General features: G+C 44.6%; 1 protein-coding gene across 9 annotated transcripts in view; it reads right to left on the reverse strand.

The window, feature by feature from the left end:
- The window catches only part of COBL (cordon-bleu WH2 repeat protein), a 210,634-nt gene that overhangs the window by 152,425 nt on the left and 35,089 nt on the right, over positions 1-23,120 (reverse strand). For 2 of the 9 annotated variants that reach the window (XM_069778682.1, XM_069778683.1), the window contains exon 2: positions 16,162-16,397. The exons of 1 other annotated variant lie outside the window; for it this stretch is intronic. Coding sequence is in view for 6 of the 8 variants with exons in the window: in XM_069778681.1 (XP_069634782.1) it covers positions 9,113-9,156 (44 nt within the window). In the remaining 2 variants the exon portion in view is untranslated. Of the gene's footprint in view, positions 1-9,112; positions 9,293-16,161; positions 16,398-23,120 lie in introns of those variants that run through there. 6 more of the 9 variants (XM_069778681.1, XM_069778680.1, XM_069778686.1 and 3 more) reach the window with 6 other exon arrangements.

Consider the following 23,120-nt stretch of genomic DNA (forward strand, 5'->3'; position numbering starts at 1 on the left):
TTTTTAAGTTTGACCCTGGACTCTATCCATCACACACAGATACATCTGTGTTTGTCTCGCAATGGAAAAGCTAGGTTTGATAAGAAGAAAGTAATTCTGCATTAACACATTATAATCAGGAACAACAGACTCGATCTGAAGATAGCAATCCTCGACTTACTAATGTAAGCATGGGGGTAAAATTATCTTCGGGTTTATAAAAGCCCTGATGGAGTCTGAGAATGATGTCCTGGCACACTCTGGTTTCTCCCCAGCATCCCTGTGCCAGGCTGACCTTGGGCAAGTTCAGGACACACAGCTCGCTGCTGAAGGATCCCCAGCTTCCCTGGGTACAGAAGGGTTTGGGACTCACTGGTCCCAGTCTGTCCCCCTAGACAAGGCACTACCCAGGGAACGAAGCTGCACAAGAGACCTTAAGGAGCCATAAAACAAGACAGTAAAAAGACCGCGTGTCTCAAAAAGCACAAGGTTACGCACATCCGACGTCGTGACATTATTTTAGCACGCGATGCTGCTCTGTGCTGCTACGAGATGACCGAGTGACTCTCCAGTTTAGCACAGGCAAAGAAACAGAGGTAATTAAGAGCAACCAAAATAAATAATTGCGTTAATTACAACACAGGCAGTTTAGCAACATGATCTGACCTATTTGTAGCTGTATTTAATGAATTGGTAGAGTCAGTCTTCGGAGCACCTGAAGGTGTCACAGTACCAAGATTTTAATCACGGCAGAAGCCAAAGGCTGGTCTCCTTCCCAAGGAGAAAGCCCTGTCCTAGCAGGGACCGATCAGAGCATTCGTCAGATCGACTGCGAGCAACACTGCGAGCAACACCACAAGCCCCATCAGAGCAGAGAAAGCTGTGCTGACACTGAAACATGAGCTGTACCCCCAGGGAACCCAGGAGTAATTTATTTGGTATCCATGAAAGTGTAGGCTGGGTACCAAGTCACTCAAAAAAAAAAAAAAAAAAAAAAAAAAAAAAAAAAAAAAGAAGGAATCTGGATTCACACCAAGATATTCCCTCATCAACACCCAGAACCATTGCTGTGCCGTTCAGAAATAAAGCACCACCACAGGAGGAGAGATCGAAGAAAAGCACAGAAAACAGTTCTTTCTTCCAATTTGGCTGAAACTATTTATTGATTTTGGAGACTCCTCTTGCGGCACACTCAGACAAAAACAGAAGGGAAAATACATGTCCTGTGCACAGTAAGATCAGACATGCCATGCTTGATATATTTACGTAGGTGGTATTTTCGCTGCATATGCAAGATACTGACCTCAAACAAAAAAGAAAAATGCAGAGAGAAAAGCCATCTAAGCACAGAAGTAAGGACAAAAATGAAATAATATGTTTTATTATAAAATAACTTGGAGTTTTTAATCTATCTTTTTGGAACCTGCTAAAGCAGGGAAAAAAAAATAATGTTTATTATACCTCACAATAACTCTACACAACAGAAATAGAAGAAAGATTAGCATTTTAAAGGGTCTTGAACAGAATTCGCTATTTTATTTTCTCTTACATTAGAAAGCTGCTGCCATAGCTCCCAACAGACCTCCAGGGCGAGCACAGGGGAATGCCCACTGCGGCATGTGTAGGGCAGGAAGGAATAGACGAGCTTTTAAAACAAAAGTAATCTAGATAATCTAAAACAGAGCTCATTGCAGCTTTCTTCTTGTGTCCCTGGACAAGTCAGCTTTGACCGAGCCAATTCTGCATCTGGTGGATCTTACGTACGCCGCAGGATGAGGACTTTCACACAGCATCGGAGGACAAGCTCCTGCTCACCATCACACCATCTCCTGACACCATGTAATACAAGCACCGAGGAGAAATCCAGCAGTCTCACCCCAAAAAACCAAACTGCCTTTTCAGAGGAAGGGCACTGACAGACAAACAGGAATGACTGTCAGACCTGGGAGACGGCAACAACTGATTATCAATGGTGCATTTGTACTCAGGCCCTTGAATTTGGTTGTTCTCCAGTCTAACTAAACCATTAAAAGATTAACAAAAAGCAGTAATATAAACAGGTTTTATATCGTCTTACTATGAATGCTGGCACATATACTTATTAAAACAATGTTTGAGAATTCAGAAAGCATCTCATCAGCCATCAATGTTACCTGTTCTAAATCTCATGTATTTGTGTGGTCTTCAAAAAAAAAAAAAGTCATTAAGCCTTGATTACTGAAAACCAACAGAGTTCTACCCTTCTGGCTCAATGTCACAATAAAATGTCAGTAACAGTTGATCAGATCAGCATGCATTTATATAAATAAAACCTGACACACAGCAAAGGAAAACAGGTACGGCAAACAGAATCATACTGCTTGTTAGTCACGCTTGGTGAAAACATAAAGTAACATCTGAGTAAGTACTTCTGGATTGGTACTTGCTGTTGAACCTTACGGTACAGCTATATTTAGAACACTGATAATATAAAATGTAAATTTCTTGCTCAAGCTCCATGCCAGTGATACGACTTTGTATCTTACCTGTTTGTTTTGTTGAGTAGAGGAAGTTTTCACTGTTAGCACCACAAAACCAGCATGGCTCAGAAAGACCATATTTTCTTCTAGCCTTTGGGTCACTGCTAGAGCTTGCTAAGGAAACATGGATTGCAACACAACAGCTTCGGGAATACTGAGGTTTATGTCTATCTGGCTTCTTGCTCGAAGAAAAAAGGAGGACTCCAGGCTGCCGGGTGGTCCTGGCACTTTGGTGTAGTAAAAGCTACTGCAGGTTTAACCCTCAGCCCCTTCTGTGCCGAGCAGGTCCCTGAATGTGGGTTTTCTGTAAGTGAGCTCCCTAATTACCTGGCTGCTGATTACTTAGGTGAGGGACTCTCCATTGCACCTTACTGAGCCGTTCCACTTTGCATACACCGAAGTAACGCGGAGAGAGAGAAGCAGAGCAACTCACAGACCAACTTTAAAACTTATGCACAGGTCAATCACCTTTAATAAAAATAAAACACTGGAGAATTCAGACCCGAACCTGAAAAAGCTGCCTGCCTACTGCACCTCTGCAAGTACCTCGGGCCCAGCCTACACTAAGTTTTCACTTCATTTGCACCTTTCCTACCTGCTTTAATGATGCTCTCTGCCTTAAAAAAAAAAAAAAAAAAAAAAAAGTATACCAGGGTTCTATCATTTTTTGACTACCAGAGAAAGCTTTATAACTCATGCTTCTTCACTGAAACTGTCAGAGGAGGCTGCCAACTCTCTTCCATACAACACACGCCAAGGAACACACAAAACACAGCTTAAGGTGCAAATATCAGGTTGAATTTACAGGGTCAGCAGTAAGAAATTAAATTTTTTGTCCCACAGACACTCTCAATCTGGAAGCTATAGTAAGAACAAAGGAACATAAACAGAAGAACCATTCCCAATCCATTTTCTTGCCCATTTCTCTGATTACGACAACTACTCTGCACAAATGCACAGCATCTTAGGCAGCTCGTTAGCTGGGACATTAACGGAACCAAAAAGAGACGTTTCTGGTGAGACGGGACTACAGCGGGTACGAGATGCTGTGTGTCAGCACCATGGCAGCGCAGCCCTGCCACGCAATCTCCGTGACTCACTCCTTGGCATGGGTTAAGTCCCTGGCTCATCACTGACACTCTCATGCTGAAACTATGACAACAATACACAATGATATGCAGCCTGGCTCACTGGGCAACTAGCAGCCCTATACGTTAGCATGCTCTATACATTAAGAGGATTAATACGTTAATACAGGTTGTAATTTCTGTTAGCTGGAAGTGCAGCTACTTTTAAAAGATCCTTATATCATAATTTCAGCTGGAAACACAGGTTTTAAGTCTTTTCTTATTTCCAGCTTCTACTGCAGGAGCTGGCTTGACCCCCTACAGAAAAATAAATTTCTAAAGACCCCTCAATCTCTCAGAAGCAGCATTAAAGTGTGAAAGCTGTCAATTTTCATGGAAATCACAATGTCAGAGCAACACAAAAAGCTGCAGTATACAGACCGCTGTCGTTGCCAGAAAATCAAGTGTTTGCTGATGCTAACAGAGTAGCTAAAGGCCAGACACAGGGGAATACTTGTTAAGGCACTGAATTGCAATTCAGGAGAAGTGAGGTACTTCCCTAACTCTGCCACAGGCCTCCTGGCTGCTTTCGGAGCAGGTCATGTAAATGTGTTCATGCTTTTGCCTATATAAATAAAGTGGAGTCTCCTACATGTATTTCTTTAACCCAAAAGAATATTGTTAGGAAGCCTTCATAAATGCTTGTAAGGTAATTCAAGTCTGTGACAACAGGAGTCTTAAATATTTACGACACTATAGATATTTAAGAATAAATACACGTATTTAAGAAAATCCTCATTCCTTTGACGGCAAAAAAAACCCCACCCTCTTCATTCTGGCCATACTCATGCACTGTCATCTGAATTACTCAGCAAAAAGCAATATACCACTTCTCTAGCAAGATTAACTACACACAAAGCAGCCATGTGTTTACTGAACTGACTTCAAAATAAATATTTAAGAAGTTGTTTTTCTTAATGGTCAGCATCATCTAAAAGTGCGCCCATGAGAGTGCTCTAAATTGTAATAACCCCCGCTCTCCGGACCTTTATCTAGTGCAGCATCCTGAAATTCACTGTAATTGGTGCAGCTTGCCCAGATGGGGTGGCAAGTAAAAATCTGTCCCATCAAAGCACAGTGCTACCTCCTGCAGAGCAGTAAAGTGCTTTCATGAAGACAAGCAATTCGACTAAGATGTAAACTTACAGGAGCAAAACCTGCAGAAAAATGAATCTGGAATTACAAGGGGAAGATGTAAAGAACAAACAAGACAGGCGAAAGAGAAGGTTCAATTTCATCTAACAGTGACAGGAGTGGCATAAAAGAGCAAAATGAAAAAATACAAGAGATATCCATGGGAAAGAAAACAACGAGAGACGACTGGGAGACTGGGAGAGTGAAAACAAATCCTGAATATTCTAGACAGCCCAGAAATGGAAGAGACTTTAAGAAGCCATCTATTTCATCCTCTACTCTGGTACAAGACTAACAGATTTCTGAAAGAAAGGAAAAAGAAGAAGAAAGGGAAAAGTAAGATAGGAGAAATGGGAAACTGGAATTCAGAAAGAACAGCTGTCAGGACTGGATTACATTGTGTTTATCTCACCATTTAGCTTATTCTTACAATTAGCTTGCTTATCTTCAGCAATCCCGAGATGTTAGTCACGACTGAAAATAGAAACGTCTTCCAGCATATTAGCTCAACAGTTTTATTCGTATAGAGGTGCAAAACACAGTAAAAAAGACCTCGTTTCGTTTTACACAATAGCAAGCACAATTCTCCTGTCACCATTACCAGAGTTTTATTTAACGTGACGTATCTCCACTGACACAGAAAGAACTACTTTGGACCCAAACTACTTGTGAGAGGAAGATAGGGCTAATGTTGCCTGCGGTGCCAGAAAAATGTATTACAGAGAAGCTCCTTGTCTCAGGTGTACACATAAGAAATGCCACCTGAATTCTGTGGGAGCGGTGCAGTACAAACAGGGACACAACATGAAGGACAATGCCAAGAACACAAGTGTCAGCCTTGCAACTGGCCAAGGCAGCAATCTTCAAAGCCGGTACCACGCTGCTACTCTACATTTCTAACCACAGTCATCGCCCTTTGCCAGCCCGTATGCTGCACGTTACCCGGAAATCTCACATAAATACAAAACAGAGGAAATGCATGCAAATTGCTCAGTTTTCCAATATTGATTTAAAAATTAATTACATTGTTGTTTCTTCATACCCTGATTCTTGTAACATCTGAAGGTGAGATAAGAGTACGGCGTAACCAGGGTTACACAGATGTTCTGAGGACAACAGTGCCCAGCAGGCTTTTCCAGACAAGGTTTACAAATAACACCCTAAATACAAGCATAATAAAAACCTTACTTTTTCTTTTTTTTTAAAGCTGGATGGGCAGTTTCACAAAGTAACCCGCTTAACTATGTGGAGTAGGCATAAAATAATAGCAAAAGGTTTCAACAAGTTGAGATGCGCAACTTGCTCTGTACCTGGGGGCTTGCTTTCCCAGATTCTGCATGTAAATGTTACGGACATTTCACAGCCTTTATCTGACTTCCAGGGTGACTTCAATCCAGCAGGTAAGTCCCTCCAAAACAGGTGTGCTAATGTGTGCCTGTATTTGTTAGTACTATAAGGCCCTGTGAAATATGGAAGGAAGCTGAAGCACAGAAAATAAAGGTCCTACTTAAAGAAAGTGCTCATACATCTTAACATGGGGGATTTCCCCACATTTGCCAGACTCCAGAGGAAGCTTTTCTGTGCTCAGATGGAAAGGCATGGAGAAGGACCCAGGAACTGCTGGTTTCCATGGGACATGGAGATGCTTTCAGTGACGGGGGGAAGATGCTCTGCACTCTGCGAGGCTCCTAACGAAGCAGAACAGAACTGATCCTCTCAGTCCTCATTTTGGGCTTGAGCCTGCCATGCCACTTATGACCAAGGTATGTCTGTTATGCCGTATTACGGTCAAAAAAGTCACTAACCGAGACACCCAGAGAGGCCTCTCTGCTCTCTTTAATGAAATAAGGGCAGATACAGACACCAAGGTAGTAGATTTTAAACAAGTGTATTTCTCTCTTCTAGCACCTGTTGCACGATCACAGAATAAATCCCGATTTCTGCTGTTGCTGCTGTTGGTCTTAAATTCACCTTCATAAGCTAAAATAAATCTTAATTAAATAAAGCATCATGGACTTAGTAAAGCTTTACAAAACTCGTGCCTAGCAATTAGCAACAATAAAATTCTTGGTGCTGAAGCCTGCAATTATTTTTGAAACTGAGAAACAGGAAAAAACCTGCAAGACCATCACAAACTGCAGTTTTCCTTTGCTGTTTAAAACAAAAAAAAGCCCACAACAGTATCCTCCTTTTAAACATGCAATTCTCAAGCAGCTGTGCCACAAAACACACGTAGTCAATTTATCTGCATAAAGCACACAGCAGAGCTGCTCTACCCTGTACCAAATGATACATTAAATTAGTTCACTGTTTAACAAGGGAAACTGGTAAGGTTGCTGTTAATGATTTACACAGAGACAAAACAGCTCTGTCTAAACTTTCTTAAAAATCATGAAGTTGCGGTCATTTTAACCTCCCTTTCATAACTGCGAGCTAACCCAATTAATAAGCTGGAAACGTGTACAGCATTTCTTCTGCCATGAAAGGAAGGTATTTCTGCCACAGTGGCCTGAAAAGCCAGCGCTCCCTGGGCGCGCTCCATAGATGCGGCTCACGTCTGGGTTCATATGGGAACCAACAAGGACAGATGAAGCTGTCCTCTTGCCGCGCTTTCCTAGCCCTAGTGGATTTCTTCACTGGGCGAGTAAAACCTGATTAGGGACCAAACATCCACTAGTTTCCAGTACGGATGTTAGCAACTCAGGGACTTACGAACCGTTCAGTGAAGCCCACTGCTAACAGCACGGACACATCCAGGCTGGGAACCTCTGACTTGCAAGAAAAGGCGACAAGCAGTATTTCAAGGCTGAAATCAGCTCAAATAAAACAGACAGGCAGTCCCCATCCGTGCACACGACAGCGTTGCCACCAGCTTCCACAGGAGCGGATTAGCAGCCACGTGCTTTGCTATGCAGTATCGCAAGCGCGTCTTCACCTTACAAGCAGATTCACCTCCTCGAGCCGTGTCAGGAGTGATCCGACCGAAGTTAACGCTGTTACTGTAATTGCTGTTCGCATATGTGATATCTGAGTCTGGCTGCGGATGGGTTTACGCAGATGAAACTGGCTACGTAGGATTCAGGAGGTTTGTTCAGAAATGCCCTCAAGGTCATCTCTGAGATGCACTAATGACACCCTTTCTCACTGCAAACTCTTTAACAAATCTTTGGATACCTAGCAATCGAGACAAATTTTTAAGCAGCACTGCATCCGAGAAATGCTAGTTACTCTTCAAAGCACATGTGCAAACTGGCATCCTAGATCTCCTCTCGATCAGGATTTTAGAAAGCAGCTATACTATTGCATCAACTAAATACAGAGAGGAGAGGCACGTTATACCTACTGCTTTTCATAGAAGGGTAGCCTAAAAGGTCACAACCAAACAGGTGGGTTTTTAACTGGAATTAAGCCTTTTGTTTACAAAAAGAGCAGCAAGCTATACCGTGCTCTGCCGGTGAAAGAAACGTTGCACACCTATGGTTTCATTACTACAGCACTGGCAAGGGCATCTTTTCTTTACCCATCGCTCCGTTGTCTGTTAAGCACTGCAGGACTCCCTACCAAACACAGAAACTAAGGAAATCAAACCTAAGAGAAGCACTGTAGCCCACTAGCACGTACTTGAAAGCTGTTTTCTGCTTAGCTGAAAAGGAATTTACGACATAAACATTAGAACTAAAAATAAAAAAAAGCTGCTGAAGCAATCACAGTCTTTTCCAGCCGGTGCAGCCAGCCAGTGTGAAGTAGAGCAGCAAATTGCGGCGAGCGGACAGCACGGCTCTTCAAAACTTGCCCGGCTTCTGGCTCTGACAAAAGACATCGCTCAGGACTTCATCTTGCCGCCGCTCCCGTCGTTTAATTAACGGACCTGTCAATTCGCTGCTGGCCTACTGGGTATTCGTCTCTTCTCCCCAAAACCCCAACCAACCCCCAGCTCCACCTGCGGCTGGCTGCTGTTCACGGGGACGCAGGGCAGGAGCGGCCGGCTCGGCGCTCACCGCCCGGCTCGGCGCTCACCGCCCGACCTCCCACCCTCCGCGCCGGGCTGAGACCCGAGGCCGGCACCCTCCTCCCTCCCCCCGCCGCGCCAGGGCCGAATAAACCTTTCAAAGCCTGCCTTTTTTTTTTTTTTTTTGTGGTACGGACGCCCTGCTGCCGCGGGCTCCCCGGGCCCGGCCCTGCCGAACCACCCTCGGCCCAGAAATACCCCCCCCAAACCGGAGAGCCGCTCGCTGCGGACGGAGGGGCAGCGGCGGCACAGCGGGGTCGGGGCAGCCCCTTCCCGCGGGGAGAGCCGAAGCGGACACCTCCGCACCCAGACGCACGGCCCCCCCCCCGCCCCCGGAGCCTTACCCGCTGGGAGGCTTGCTGGCCCCGGGCCGCAGGAGGGTCTCCATGGCCGGGCCGCCCTCGCCGCTCCTCAGGGGCCGGACGCGGTCCGGCAGCGGCGAAGGTCGGCGGCGGCGGCGGGACCGAGAGAGACGGAGGGAGGGAAGAGGGGAGAGGAGGGAGAGGAGGGAGAGGAGGGAGAGGAGGGAGAGGAGGGAGAGGCGGCCTCGCCCCGTCCCTCAGCCGCCCGGCCCCGCTCCCCGCCCCGCCGCCCGCCCCGGGCGGTTTCCATGAGGACTGACCGGCCGGGACGGCGGCGGGCGGAGAGCAGGGGAACGGCCGAGCCGCAGAAGCGGCAGCCGCCGGCGCCGGCCGGGAAGACCCTCTCTCGCCGCTTTTTGCCGTAAACTCGGCAAAACCGAAGCTGGCGGGGGGCTGTGCGTGTGCCCCCCGGGCTGAAACGAAGGCTTTCCCTGAGCCTCACGCCCCGCGGTGGCACCTACGGCTCGTTTCTCGTTACCTTTATTCTTACAGGGTCTTTTTTTTTTTCCCCCCTCTTCTTGGAGGCGGCGCGAGCAACTTTTTTTTTTTAAATTAGTAGGGGCTTTGGTCAAGAGAGGGGCTGAAGGGCCGCGATCGGGCAGGCAAAGCAAGGCAGGCTTCTGCAGGGTGCCAGCCCGGCCCCTCAGCCTCTGGTTAATGGTCACCCCTTTCCCCAAAACCCTCCCTTCCCCTCAGGCTTCAGCTCCCCCCTCTGCCTGTTCTGCCCCTCGGAAAGCGTCTTGCCCAGCTCGGTGACCAGAGTAAAGGCGAGCAGCTTTTCTGGCCCCGAAAGCCAGTTTCTTCCCCGGCCAGCAAGGTTTGGCAAACCTGGCTCAGAAGCTGCGCGAGTGACGGCTCTGCTGCCTGCGGGAAACCCGCAGCCCAGGCGAATTGTAAATGCTTTGAAACATCCAGACGCTGGATTAATTTGCCAGTAACAGAAAGGAAAAGGACGCGTTCATCTTTTCTGTAGTACGTGAATGGAAGATTACCATAAATGCCCACCTTGGTCTTCTACCAAGGCTTTTGCATTATGATCAAAATACCTAGGTTTTGTGCATTTACCCCATATGTAACGGAACACTTATTGTAGTATAGTCATCCCTAATTTTGTCTTCTCTCTCTTTGACAACCTGAAGTCCCCCTCTAATGCCTGTCTCCTTAGCAGAGAGCTGAGAATGCTGCTTTCCGTTCCCTCCCCTCCATGCCTGACATACACAGACAGGCTAAGGGCAAGGGAGACAGCTGACTGTCCTTAGCTGTAGGTAGAGCAACAAAAATACAAATTTGCAGAAGCAAAACATTGATCCCTAACTTCCCTGTTACCATAGGTAGAAGTTGACTGAGTCACCACAGTTCAGTAATCACCCTGGTCATCTGAGCCACTTGCCACGGTAATGAGCCACATGCCATGTTCCTAGTTTGCACTTTTATGAAAATAAATAGGCTAGCTTACATACTTTATTTTGCAAGTGGATTGGTTCAAAGACTGCATGCTGTCAGTTACCATAGCTCCAGGAATGAATAGTGATCTATTAAATCACAGGTACTTGATTTCATAGCTCTGTTCATCATCTGTTCAGTCATTTTTCATCTCCCCTTCCTACTCCTAAATCTAAATGATCTCTTCCCTATCCTAGAATAGACGCTAAAGCTGCACGGACACAAAACCTCTGGAGAAACCCCCAAACCTTCCCCCGTCTGCATAATTAGCAAACTACACCGCTCCAGTCATTGCAAGAACCTGAAAGAACTTCCTTTGCCTCAGCTTAACTTCTGCTCGACCATGATACACCCAAGCAGAGGTGTAAAGCACAAACCAACTAAATAGTATTTGTTTATTATGTTCACTTCTTTTTATATAGCACAGCAAAAGAGCGAAAGCCTCTTCATCACCAAAATCGCAATCTTAATACATCTCCAGAGCGCCAGCAGCACCGACTGCCCATGGCCCCGGTTCTTTGGTCCCATTTAGCTGATGGAAAAGCCAGGCAAAATGCGGGGAGCACTCTCTGCGATACGACACAGGAATCTGCCTTTCTCCAGGCTCCTTGGCACTGGGCCCAGCTCCCCCAAAAAGGCCAAAGGGAGCACTTCTAGTGTGCGTTGCAATCCCCACAATCTGGATGCTATGCTCACTTTTGAGGCAAAGGCCATTAGCTGGGAGAGGGGCTGCATGAGTAATTGTCAATCTCATGTCTGTGAGACCGAGCATGTTCAGTCCCCCCCAGGTCTGCTTCTAACCCTTTCCTGTCTGTATAGCTTCATCTCCATTTAGGTGGGCCTCCTCAATATATTTCCTAAGAAAATTAAGTCATTTAGATGACAAAATCCTTGTTGTAAAATAGTTTAGGCCTTTAAAAATAAGAACTTAATCACCAGTGCAATTTCACATTTCTGCTTTTACAGAGTCTTTAGAACATTATTCCTATTTCTCCTCACCTTCAGTGCTGGTGGTATTACTGATCAAACCTTTAAGGCTACATTTTTCTTCTGCTAAAACCGGCCTGCAGTGTTTCAGGAATTTGAGTTTATAGTTTAAACTTAACTGAACACATAAGGAATCTGGTAAGACAAGTCTCATACCAAAGAATTTGTTTCTAATGTAGCAAAAAGAGGTTAAAATTAGCTCAGTATTAGCTAACGCACACCAGTTAACCAAGCATTTTCTCTAGTCTAGCACATATCTCTTCCTGCAATTTAGCCGTCTAAAGACCATCCTAGAACTAGAAACCAGGTTTGAGTTTAAAAACTAAGGCAAAAATAACAAACCTGAATTCATAGCAGGAAAAGATCGTGAATGAAAGTTAGTTAATGTGGCTAGGTTTAGTTAATAGCAAACATGCATTTTTAACCACATAAATCCTTTTCCCATTCTAAGCAATCTAGAAATTGCAATTTAAGCATTAGTCCCTGAAAGAGAGTTGACTTACTGTACAATTGCAAAATTCCTAGCTATGTAATTATAGCAATTGGAGCTGTGTAGCCTCAAGCTCACAAAATTCTTTTATTTTGCTATCCACAGGGGGGAAAAAAAAAAGAAAAAAAAAAAGAAGGGAAATGAGATTTTCAGAGCTTGCTAGACCATTTCTTTGAGTCCCAGAGTACCACTTCTTCAGAAAGTTGTTTTGGGATTTAGCCCTACAGGTCCTATTGTTTTTATTAGGAACCTGAAATAACTGTGAGCAAATGATACCAATTTTAGAGGAACGTGTCAAAATAACAAATAAAAACAATGAGTAATTTTGAACAAACATCACGTCATTTCTGGTCCATACAAGACTAACACGACATTGTCAAATACCACTGAAGAGGCTGAATTTGCTTCAGAAAGGCACCATGACTCAATGAGTGGGGCACTCAAGGGGGAACAAACATACTGTGCTTGGATCTGCCCATAGTCAGATAGCAAATCACTGACAAGTTTTTGGTTCATCTTTCGTTTCTCTTACTTTTCCTATGTCATGGCAAGAAGCCTCCTTTGTGACTCAGTGGCAAACTGCACTTGTACAGCATCTAGAACGATGCCAAGACAGTTCCTGCCCTGGGCAACCTGGGGGTTTTGGAACAGCGATTTTAGTTTTCTTCACGGTTTTCAAGACTTACATGTAAGAAGTCTGTGATGTCAGTTGAGGCTCCCAAGGAAAGAACTGAAAAAGATACTAATCATCTGAAAACATGACAAAGCAGCCATCTGAAAGAGCACATGGATATGGATACACGTTTATGTAGCTTTAGCTGAGATAGTTCATGTTATTTCCGAGTTATCGGGTAATTGCCTCCTGCCTATGTAGAAATACTGAAGCTTGCCCTTTGTCTTGTTATCCCTCAACCTGTTCTGTTCTGAAAGATCGATTCCTTCAGAATTTTTTTTTTTTGTCTCCCAAAACTTACCGAAGTCAGTGAAGAGTTTGGAGGGTATTTGGCCCTAAGACACCTAGAAAAAGGAATTGGGAGTGTGATGGAGAAAGCTAAAGACTCTTTCCCAGCCTCGCATGGAAAAGGCTGTTGAGGAAATCCCTGCTTGACCATTCATTCCTGCCTTCAAACCGCGGTGAGGTGGAGAGAGGGACAGCCCAGCCTGGCAGGCGAGTGGGCGCGTAATGCAGCACTGGCCCAACGCTGACGCTCAGGAGCCACAGGGCAGAGTGAGCACTGTCATGCTAGGTAAAAATATTCTGAAAAGGGAGGGTCCCTTTGGCTTAGAGGGTATTTCAGAGCACGCGTGCAGGGCGGGGAACATGATGTACATGATCAGAGATGGGGAAATGGTTTCAAACCACGACGTGAATAGAATAAGAGGAATTTCTGTGAATGATGCAGCCATCAGGAAATTAAAACTGGGTTATTTTAAATGTGGCTAAAAGTGGACACGGCAGGCATCAGCATGACCCAGACTGAAGCTGATAGGTCTCTATAATATGCTGACACAGTCCTGAATGTAAGAACCACAGAACTCTGGGGATTTTGTTTTAAAGGTTGGGTATTGATTACATGTTTATTCTTCCGTTCTTCCTCTTTTTTTCCCAACAGCTTCATAGTCTGTTGCTTTTCCCTAACATTTCGTTCTATATATTTTGGAAAAGTAGCCTTTTATTTCCTCTCTTTTCTACTATTCCTCTTATGTGAACTTTTTTTCAGGATTTGAAACTCCAGGCCTAGCCTGCAATTGAACTGACATTAATGAAAGAATGTTTACCTGGACAGACCCCGTGGGCCAGGGCTCATGTTCTTGGGCTCAGCTGTGGTGAGCACCTTCCTAAGCAAGACACCAACGTAAGATGCTTCCCAAAATCAAAGAGTTGCATGACTTGTACTCATTTGAGAACAGTGTCAGGGAAGACAGCACTATTATCCAGGGAAAATATAAAATTAGTCTTCGAGACCATGTCATATTATATGACTGAAAAAAGCCTTTGGGCAGTCTTGACCAGCTTACAATCTGAATCCAAACATTAGCTAATTTATGTAAATACGCCTTCATTGTACTGAGCTGGGTAACCCCGCTCAGCATGCTGGTCAGGGTGACCCAGCTACAGCCATTTCTCAGCGTGAGGTTTTTGCTCTTTGTTTGCCACGCCAAGGAGAGTCTGAAGTTGTCAAAGCGGCATTTCAGAGAAGTGACTCACCGCCTCCCAGATGCTGGTGCCACTAAAACTCCCATCATCCTTACCTCTTTCTCTAATGAAAATAAGTTGTGCTATGCTTAGAATTATCCTCTCTTTCAGCATTTTCATAAAAGAGAAGTAGAGCTCTTGGGCTGCTTAGCCCAACAGAACTAGCAGAAAGGGAAAATTAATGAGCCTTCTGCGTAAATAACTTTCTACGAATTGAAAACAGTTCATTTAGAAGTGGCGTGAAGTCACAGCAGAGCACTTGACTTTGGCATGATGCTTTTCCAGTCAATGGGGTACAGACAGGCCAGGCTTTTATAAAGCCAGGCAGGACTGACAAGGAGACGGCAGAAGGGACGCTTCATGCATGGTCTAGTGCAGCACCAAAGACAACAGAAAGCTCTCTCTCTCTCTGTGAGCTATGGCCGTGGCACGTTCCCAGTTTTCCTTATGCAGCGGACTGCGTGCACAACACCACGCGGCCCCACCGTTGCAACCAGCCTGCGCCGCTCACACACACTGTGCTCAGCTCTCCTCCCAGCACGCTGCGAGGGAGGCCAGTCAGGAGTGCCTGCCACCTTTGAAACGCTGACTTTCATGTGGGGCTTCAGCTATTAACTGCTGAAGTCCCTCTTCAGGTAAGTTAGTCTCTGCAGTGACCAAATGCCCTGAGAAAACAATTCTCAAGTGAGCCATGTCTGTACTGAATACTCAATACCAGGGTTTCTATTTCAAGAAGGCTATTTCTATTTTCACGTATATAATACAGCCAAGCTATAATCAGAAGAATTATATCCCCTCACAGTCCTCTCTATAAATATTTAACGCTGTATGAGATAAGCCTTATTAACAACGTCCACAACTATCTTTTAGCTCACAGACTGGGTTAAACTTCTACCACTTTCAAATAGATTTTTTTCAGTACAGTCTTTAGAAAGTTTCCATGGTTAGGAAGTAGTGGTATCTCAAGGTTTCATTTTCAAGTTTCAGGATGGATAAATAGCAACGTAGATCTCGTAGAATTTCATAGTTACTTACGTAATTCTCATTCCACACTTGCATCATCTGATGCATCTTTCAGTTAATCCTGACTGATAGCACCATAAATGAAAACAGGATTTCATTCTGTATTTAAAATCAGAACTAATACACTGCAGATAAAGGCAGATAAACACGTACCTACGCAAAAATAGAAAAGTAGCAGCCGTGGTGCTGCTGCTATTTCTATTAAGTTACATAACTCACGATTGCCTTGGTTGAACAACGCCTCAAAATGCACAAAGATTTACATGCATGTGAAAACTCACCAATATTGTACTTAACTTACATTTCTTAATTCTTCAGAAAAAATAAGACCCTTTGACATACAATATCATCCCTAGAATTCTCCGTATACTGAACAGGGACTTGAACAGCTACATACTGTTAAATCACTGCATGCGCCCCGAAAGGCCTACCTTTTATTCATACCCACCCCAAATGTAGACCTCATGAAACTGCTGAGATCACTGAATTACATTAATATAAGACTTATACCCCTTAATGATGGAGCTTTAATGGACACTATTGTCAGGAAAGCATCTGAAGGCAGCAGATAAATTCTGAAGAGTGATGTTCATAAAACCTTATATACAATTCAGACCTAGGTTACAAGTGTGAGGAGGTAAATAGTGAAATAACTTACCTTGAGGAATTCTCTCTGGCCATATTTGGATTGACATAACGTACAATAAAATTTTTCTAGCCACCACCATGTCACGACACGATCACTGGTGCGGAAGGTGGCTTCCCCATCGCCCACCCCTCTGAGGCCAAGCAAAGGCTTCTTAACTCTCCTTCATGCATTTCAGAAGATTTACACCCTGATATCAGTAAGTGACAAGACAGTAATACTTTTCTCTCTTTCTGCTAACATACCTTGAGACCAATCCTGCTGCTTATCTCTTTTTCCAGAAGATCTGGGTTAGCTGGGTACAGCAAAGGAAGAGGAAGAGAGGTCTCCCAAAGATGTCCAGTGGTACTAATCCAGGAAAACTTGGGCTGAGATGAAGTACGCAGTTGGTTCACCACGGTGTCATCGGACAGACGCGGTCACACAGGGCCAAGACAGGGTAAGACTTCTCTCTTTAGAAAGGGTTGCAGTCACCCTGTTCCTGTAAGCAACACATAATTAGAAACAAGAAAAACTCTCCTTGAATTAACAAGGAAGGAATTGGATAAATTGGCCAGGAAAGAGGGGTGGAGGAAATATGGATTATCTGGAAAACATCACTGGCTCGATCCAAAGCCTGCTGATAGTAATAAGAGGTTTTATACTGGCTCCGACTGGTTTTTCCAAATCTTTCACATCACTTGCAAGCATGTGCAATAATGACTGGGCGTTTTACGCAACGTTTCTTCTCTCGTTTCCTCCCCTATTCCTCTTGAACATGTGGTTAATCACGTCTTAATCGTACCTCTAGCCACTTGTTCTGGTACTACGTGAATCTTCGCAGGAACCTGCTATTAACCAGCCCCTAAAGGGCAACATGAAGGTAAAAAGTCTGTAAATGCCGTGTACCTGACGTGAGGTCATTGATGAACCTTTGGAACCTTTTCATTTCTCTGTCTTCTGCTGGCTTGCCAGCTCCCCTCACCCTGGAATCTCAGTCTAGGGGAGGGGTATAAATTATGACATAATTAAAATGAAACAACACTCCCTTTCTTCAGGTGAGTCATCTTCAGGTATCCAGAAAACGTACAGTATGAAAATTACCTCCAGTTCAGGGCATTAAGAATACGAAGTAGCTCCTTAGAGTTCCTTTGGAAAAATAAATATGGAGCACCTCTAACTTACAAATAAAGAAAACTAATTTCCCACTGTTCGCAGTCGCAGACTAGAATAATCAGATTACAAAGCTTCCTGTGAATTTGCTACACGGGGTGGCATGCTGCCGCGCCGCTTCAGGGACGGCCCAGGAAGCAAACTGTGATGCGAAGGGCTGCACTTGGTAAATAGGCATGTGTCCGTAGAGATTTCAAGGAATGCAACGGTTTGTTTAATTTTTATACTTGTTCATAGTCTGATGAAATATTAAAGGAACCCACAGATTTACATACCATTTGTTCTTTTACTGGAAGATGACAAATGAAAGTGTAAATCCTCCTAAAATCCATTAGATTAATGCCCGTGATAACTATGGAGGTGCTTTCACAGCACTGGCTGGTGTTTTAAACCCAAGTGTCACAAAAGCCCCGTTAACCTTGGTGATTGCTACTGAACCAAAACGCATGTGGAAATCTTTGCAAACTTTCACTCAAAATGTATTTTGAAACCTGTCTACAGCTTCCAAGAGAATACGAAAAGTCAGAGAGTGGCGTTTCCATTGCTCACATGTACTTTGCATTTGACACGCCATACCACCCCCACAGTTACGAAGCAAGCTCGAGTCAGACCCTACGGGTGTGCAGAAGCGTAACCAGCCGTGGGTCTTGCAGCCACCTCCGTGAAGGTTTCTCAAGGCGCTCGGCGCGAGCAGCCCTCCACTTGTCTTTGTTTTTGCAGACGCCAAAGATATAACCTCGGGTCCTGCCCTGGTGCGGGAGCGTGGTGGGCCCGTGCCCGCCGACGTTTGTGCGTGCACAGACGAAGGTTTCCGTGCCCTCCGCCGCCGCAGCCTCGGCTCGCTGCTACCGAAACTCTTCTCTGCTGGGTTGCCCAATCCCAGCTGAACTGCTGCCAAGCTCGCAGCATACCTTAAACAACAGGTAGGCCTCCAGTGTGCGGTCACCCCGGTACGGGTATAACCTTCCCCTTCGGTGAGATTTTAATGTCATAGCACAGGAGAACATTTGTGTAACTTGGGGTGTGGCCTTTTTAACCCTTTGGAATAGAACCATAGTTGCAAGAGTGTCACTGCAAATCCACAATACCTTGCTCCCATGTTTTCAATTTTAAGGTGGTTCATGAGAAAATGGTAAAATACGGTTCATTTATACATTACAATTGCATTTCCAAACTACCGTCTAATACAGATCTTGAAAATTATGTTTGTTACCCTCCTGCTTTATGAACACCTCATTCCTTCCTGACGAATAAAGACTAAGCATAGCTAAACCTAGAATTTTCAAATAGATGTAACATAGACTGTAAAATACATATGTTTATGCATACATACATAACTTTATGGTTCTAACACTTTGTTTTCTTCGGCGTGGATTTTTTTGCATACTGACTTACTTGGAAGCTCCATACACCTGTGACTTCTCCTGAAACCACATCCAGCTCTAGGGCCCTCGGCACAAGACGGCCACGGACCTCTTGGACCAAGTCCAGAGGAGGGCCACGAAAACAGTCAGAGGGCTGGAGCAGCTCTCCTATGAAGACAGGCTGAGAGAATCGGGGTTGTTCAGCCCAGAAAAGAGAAAGCTCCAGGGACACCTTACTGAGGCCTTTGAATACTTAAAGGGGGCTTATAAGAAAGACAAGGACAGACTTTTTACCAGAGCTTGTAGCAATAACACAAGGGGTAACAGTTTTAAACTATAAGAGAATAGATTAGATTGGACACAAGGAAGAAATTCTGTACAAACAGGGTGGTGAGGCACTGGCACAGGTTTCCCAGAGAGGTTGCGGATGCCCCATCCCTGGCAGTGTTCAAGGCCAGGTTGGATGGGGCTTTGAGCAACCTGGTCTGGTGGAAGGTGTCCCTGCCCATGGCAGGGGGGGTGGCACTAGATGATCTTTAAGGTTCCTTCCAACCCAAACTGCTCTGTGATTCTTGAGAGCCCAAGTGAGGATTTGAGTTTCTGTGTTAGTGCACTCAAGTCAGAATATCAAATTCATCATTGGCAAACTAAGGATATTTGAGGTCAGCTCATAACTGAACCCCAGGATTCAGAACCCTTATTCCTAAATGGAGGTTTTTCAAGGGAAACAGAATAGAGTCCAGCAGCTGAGCCAACAAAATACATAGGAACTTGCGCCTTGTTTAAATTTTATCACAGAGCTCAAAATGAAATCAGTGGTTCTGCAGTGGTCTAGTAAGCAACAGTATGATCAGAAAACAGGCTATGGAAAACTCAGGGAAGGCAATTTTGATGACCATGATTTCTTCAACAGTCTTGTGACAATCTGTAACAAGAAAACAGCCAATGGAGGACTTAACATTTCAATTATTGGATGGAAGCTTGGAAAAGACTAATGATTGAGAAAGGGAAGAGAGGAATCGGCAGGAAAACAAACCCCAAACAAAACAACAAAAATTCCCCAAGGTCTTATTGCAAAATTAGGCTTTAAATCATTTGTAGCCAGCACCCCTCCACTGGGAGGCCTCTGTCACTGCTCCCTGGGGACACGGGGCCAATAGTCCTGATTCACAGTTCTGGGAGGAGGGGTAAACTCCTTTCCCAAGGTGGCAAAGCAAGCAGGGTGTCACTACCTCCTGGAAAAGAGAACAGGCTGGCTTTATTTTAATCATGATATCTGCATTTGTAATCCCCAGCTATGCTCTAAGCAAAGCTGAACAGCTTCTACTTTTTACTTCAAATGGAATGAAATGTGTGGGCATGAAGAGGACGCTCTGGGGAGGCGGACGATGAAAGATCCTGCTAACACCATCATAAAAGCAAAGCTGCAGCAGGAAGCTGAAAGGACACCCTGGGCAGATTTGTTATTGGAGCTTCCAGTTTTGATGAGAGAAAGGTGAAACGTAAGCAAGAGGATTTTGAATTCCTGAGCTTATGGCTGCTTTGATGAGCTGAAGCAGCCAGGTTGAACCCACCGGCAGCCAGCGCTTTCACCTGTCATGGCAGTGGGACAAGGATTTCAACCGCTTGTGAAGGACTTGTATTTTTGTCTCTTGTATGCCCAGGCACTCTATGGTTAAAAAAAAAAAAAATAAAGGAAAATCACCTGAACAGCAAAATGATACTTAATTCGGTCCCTTTGAGTCCTAAACCTGACGGCTGGGCCCAAAAATCAAAGAACAACCTCCTCCTAGACACCTCTGAACCCCAGCGGGGAGGGAAGTCCCACTGGAGAAGGCCACTTTTGCCATCCAGGGCGGGGAGGGGAGGTAAACAGAAAGCCCCGATAGACATGCCCTAAATGTTCTCTTTTATTTTTTTGTACATTGTGTTACTGTACTTGAGAGGCATTGCTGAGAAACGGAGTTTACAAACTGGGGAAAAGTTTGCAGCTATAACAGTGATATTTATAGTTTTGTAATTTATCTGTAGCTTTGTGAAATGTATCTGGGTAAATGGTTGTCCCAGCCTAAGGCAATAGCTAACGTCCAGCTGTGAGTGCAAGGTTAATGGTTATGCTTAGCTAGCTTGGGGAGGGCACAAGATTTTGTCCTGCAGACTGTATAAGCATAGGAGGCAGAAAAAACAATTTCCCTGCCTCCTTGAAGATCCGTGTCTAGCTCGCCATTCAGTTCAGCTCAGCTGATGGCTGTGGGTAGTTCTCGGCATTAAAGCACCGTAGACGTCCTGCAGCTCCAGGAGTCACGCAGGTGGCCGTGCTGGGTTGGGAGCGGCCAGCCGAGAGCGGAGGGGCTCTCCGCAGAGCTGCCAGGGCCCGCAGAGACAGAGCAGCCAGAGGCATGGATGGCAGGGAGCCGAGCAGCAAGCAGAACATCACTTTACACAGCTGTTTATCTCCCAAGAAATCTTAACTTTCACTTACTGCAGATGATGGCAAAAGATCTAGCCTAGAAATTACTTCCTTAGAGGAAAAGACTATGAACTATTATAGTTAAAGAATAACTATAACAGTCAGTTACTATCACTCTGTTTATCTACCCAGTCAGATTGTTGTTCTTAGAAAAAAAACCCACAAAACCAACAAAACTTTAACTGTTTGAATCATGTTTGCCAATAGGAGAAATTAGCTAGTTCAGTATAATTTTCCCAGTTGTCCAGGTATGGCCTCAAGTCACTGCTTTCAGAGCAAGTCTCTTTGATTTGAACCCAGACCTTGCTGCTGCGAGTCACGTCCTGGCAGGAGGGTTGTTACCTCTGAACAACAGGAGCAGTGTTTCAATGAAATAACTGCACTCTTTTTCCAGAGGATCCCTGCTACCACTGGAATGTAGGATGGAAGATACACTAAGGCAGTGTAGTCTATCTCATTAGTTAGAAAAGGAAGCAAACAAGGAGACTCTAGGAAGAAAAAAGGGCAATGTATTAAAGTAACTAAATACCATCCCAGACTCCAACGGACTCCTTGGCTCTGAGCAATTATGAATAATGCTGGGTACATGGGATGAAACTTAATTTAGACTGCAGTTTCATAGTCACTTCAAGCTAATCTAAGTTGGCACAGTTTATGAAAGAAGCAGTCTCGCCTGCCTGTCTGTTCCCAGCAAAGCTATTCCCTCTTTTTCCTCCCCCTTCGCACACAGAGCAGCTTTATTTGTCTCTGCATGGCATGCAGTGGGGCAGGCGGTTCGCCCAGAGAGACAGCCCCGCTGCTCCCAGGCGCAGCCTCCCAGTGCCCCCTTCCAGGTTACAGCTGTCCTGACAACAGGGAAAAAAACCACAAAAAACAACAGAGAAGGGTTTGCTAACCCAGGGAGGTTTCCTGGATTGGTCTGGGGTGGGGTTGGAGGGTGGTGCAGCCACATCGCCAAGCAGCAATGACCACAGCAACATACCTCGAGCACTGTGAAACAGGGGAGCAGTTAAGACACACGGACGTGAAACACTCTGGAGTCAGCACCAATTCCAGCATTTGCTAGCTCAATGCTGTTTTATGTATTGCTGTGTAACATATTAACTTCTAGAGGTCACAGCCCATTAGCCCTGATCCACTGGCGACTTGCCCAAATACAGGCAAGCAAAATGCTATTATAGTCATGGAGAAAAAAAGGCGCTTTTTCATATATATATATATATTTTAAAATTGTTTGGCCCATTAGGATACTGACACGCTTCCATCCCTGTGTTCATCTTTGGATACTATAATGGCACATTAGCCTCAATGTTTTAGAGTTGTTAATCCTATGTCAGGGAGCCCAAGCTGAACTCGGCAAACACAGGCAGAGCGTGTGCCCATGTGCATACACCTCATTCTGCTTTCCCTGAATTTTCTATGTGTTTTCATGAGTGCAACCTCAATCTCACAGCTGAACGTCTATGCTTGTTTTAAGGTAATCGCACAAGACAAAATACAACTAAAATGGAACAGCCTTATTTAGGATACTAAAGAACAAATTACAAATAAAGGAGTGGTGAACAAAAAGTCTCCTGGGATCATTTCTGAGGCCATGTGCTCATTTTGCAGGAAGCTGGCTTTCTCCTGCCTTGGAAGAGTTGAACAACTGTAAGTATAACTTCAGCGTAAATTTTATTGAGATCTGCTCTTCACTGCCAGAGATATGCAAAGGGTTCTCATATAAACAAGCACTGTTTACAGATATCTTCTGAGTAGTGGCACTCTATTGTTAAACATTAATTCTTAGGAATGTGCATGTTTTTACGTGGTATTTGGATCTGTTGGCAATTTGTATGTATGCTTTTGGTAATTTAGGATCAAAGCATAGGTTTGGGAGAAAGTTTCCTATACAAAGTATAGGAATACACACACATTAAAGAGTAAAGGTTTTTTTGTTGTTGGTTTTTTGTTTTTTGTGGGGTTTTTTTGGTTTTGTTTTTTTTTTTAGTAAATGTGCCCTGAAGTTTGTGTTACAACCATTGAATTATTAGAAGGAGAGAAAGAGACCTTGACAATTGGTCCCATCTGGTATATTTGCATTCTACCAGAGGAGGAGAACAGACACACACGTGGTAAAAGCAAGTTGGTAAAAAAAAGGCTAGGGAAATAACGTAAAGTTTTGGGATCACTTCTGGAGGGACAAACAAGCAAGTGTACTATTTGTAATGCAAAGTTC

This window comes from Haliaeetus albicilla, chromosome 3 (assembly GCF_947461875.1).
Source record: "Haliaeetus albicilla chromosome 3, bHalAlb1.1, whole genome shotgun sequence".
Taxonomy (NCBI): domain Eukaryota; kingdom Metazoa; phylum Chordata; class Aves; order Accipitriformes; family Accipitridae; genus Haliaeetus; species Haliaeetus albicilla.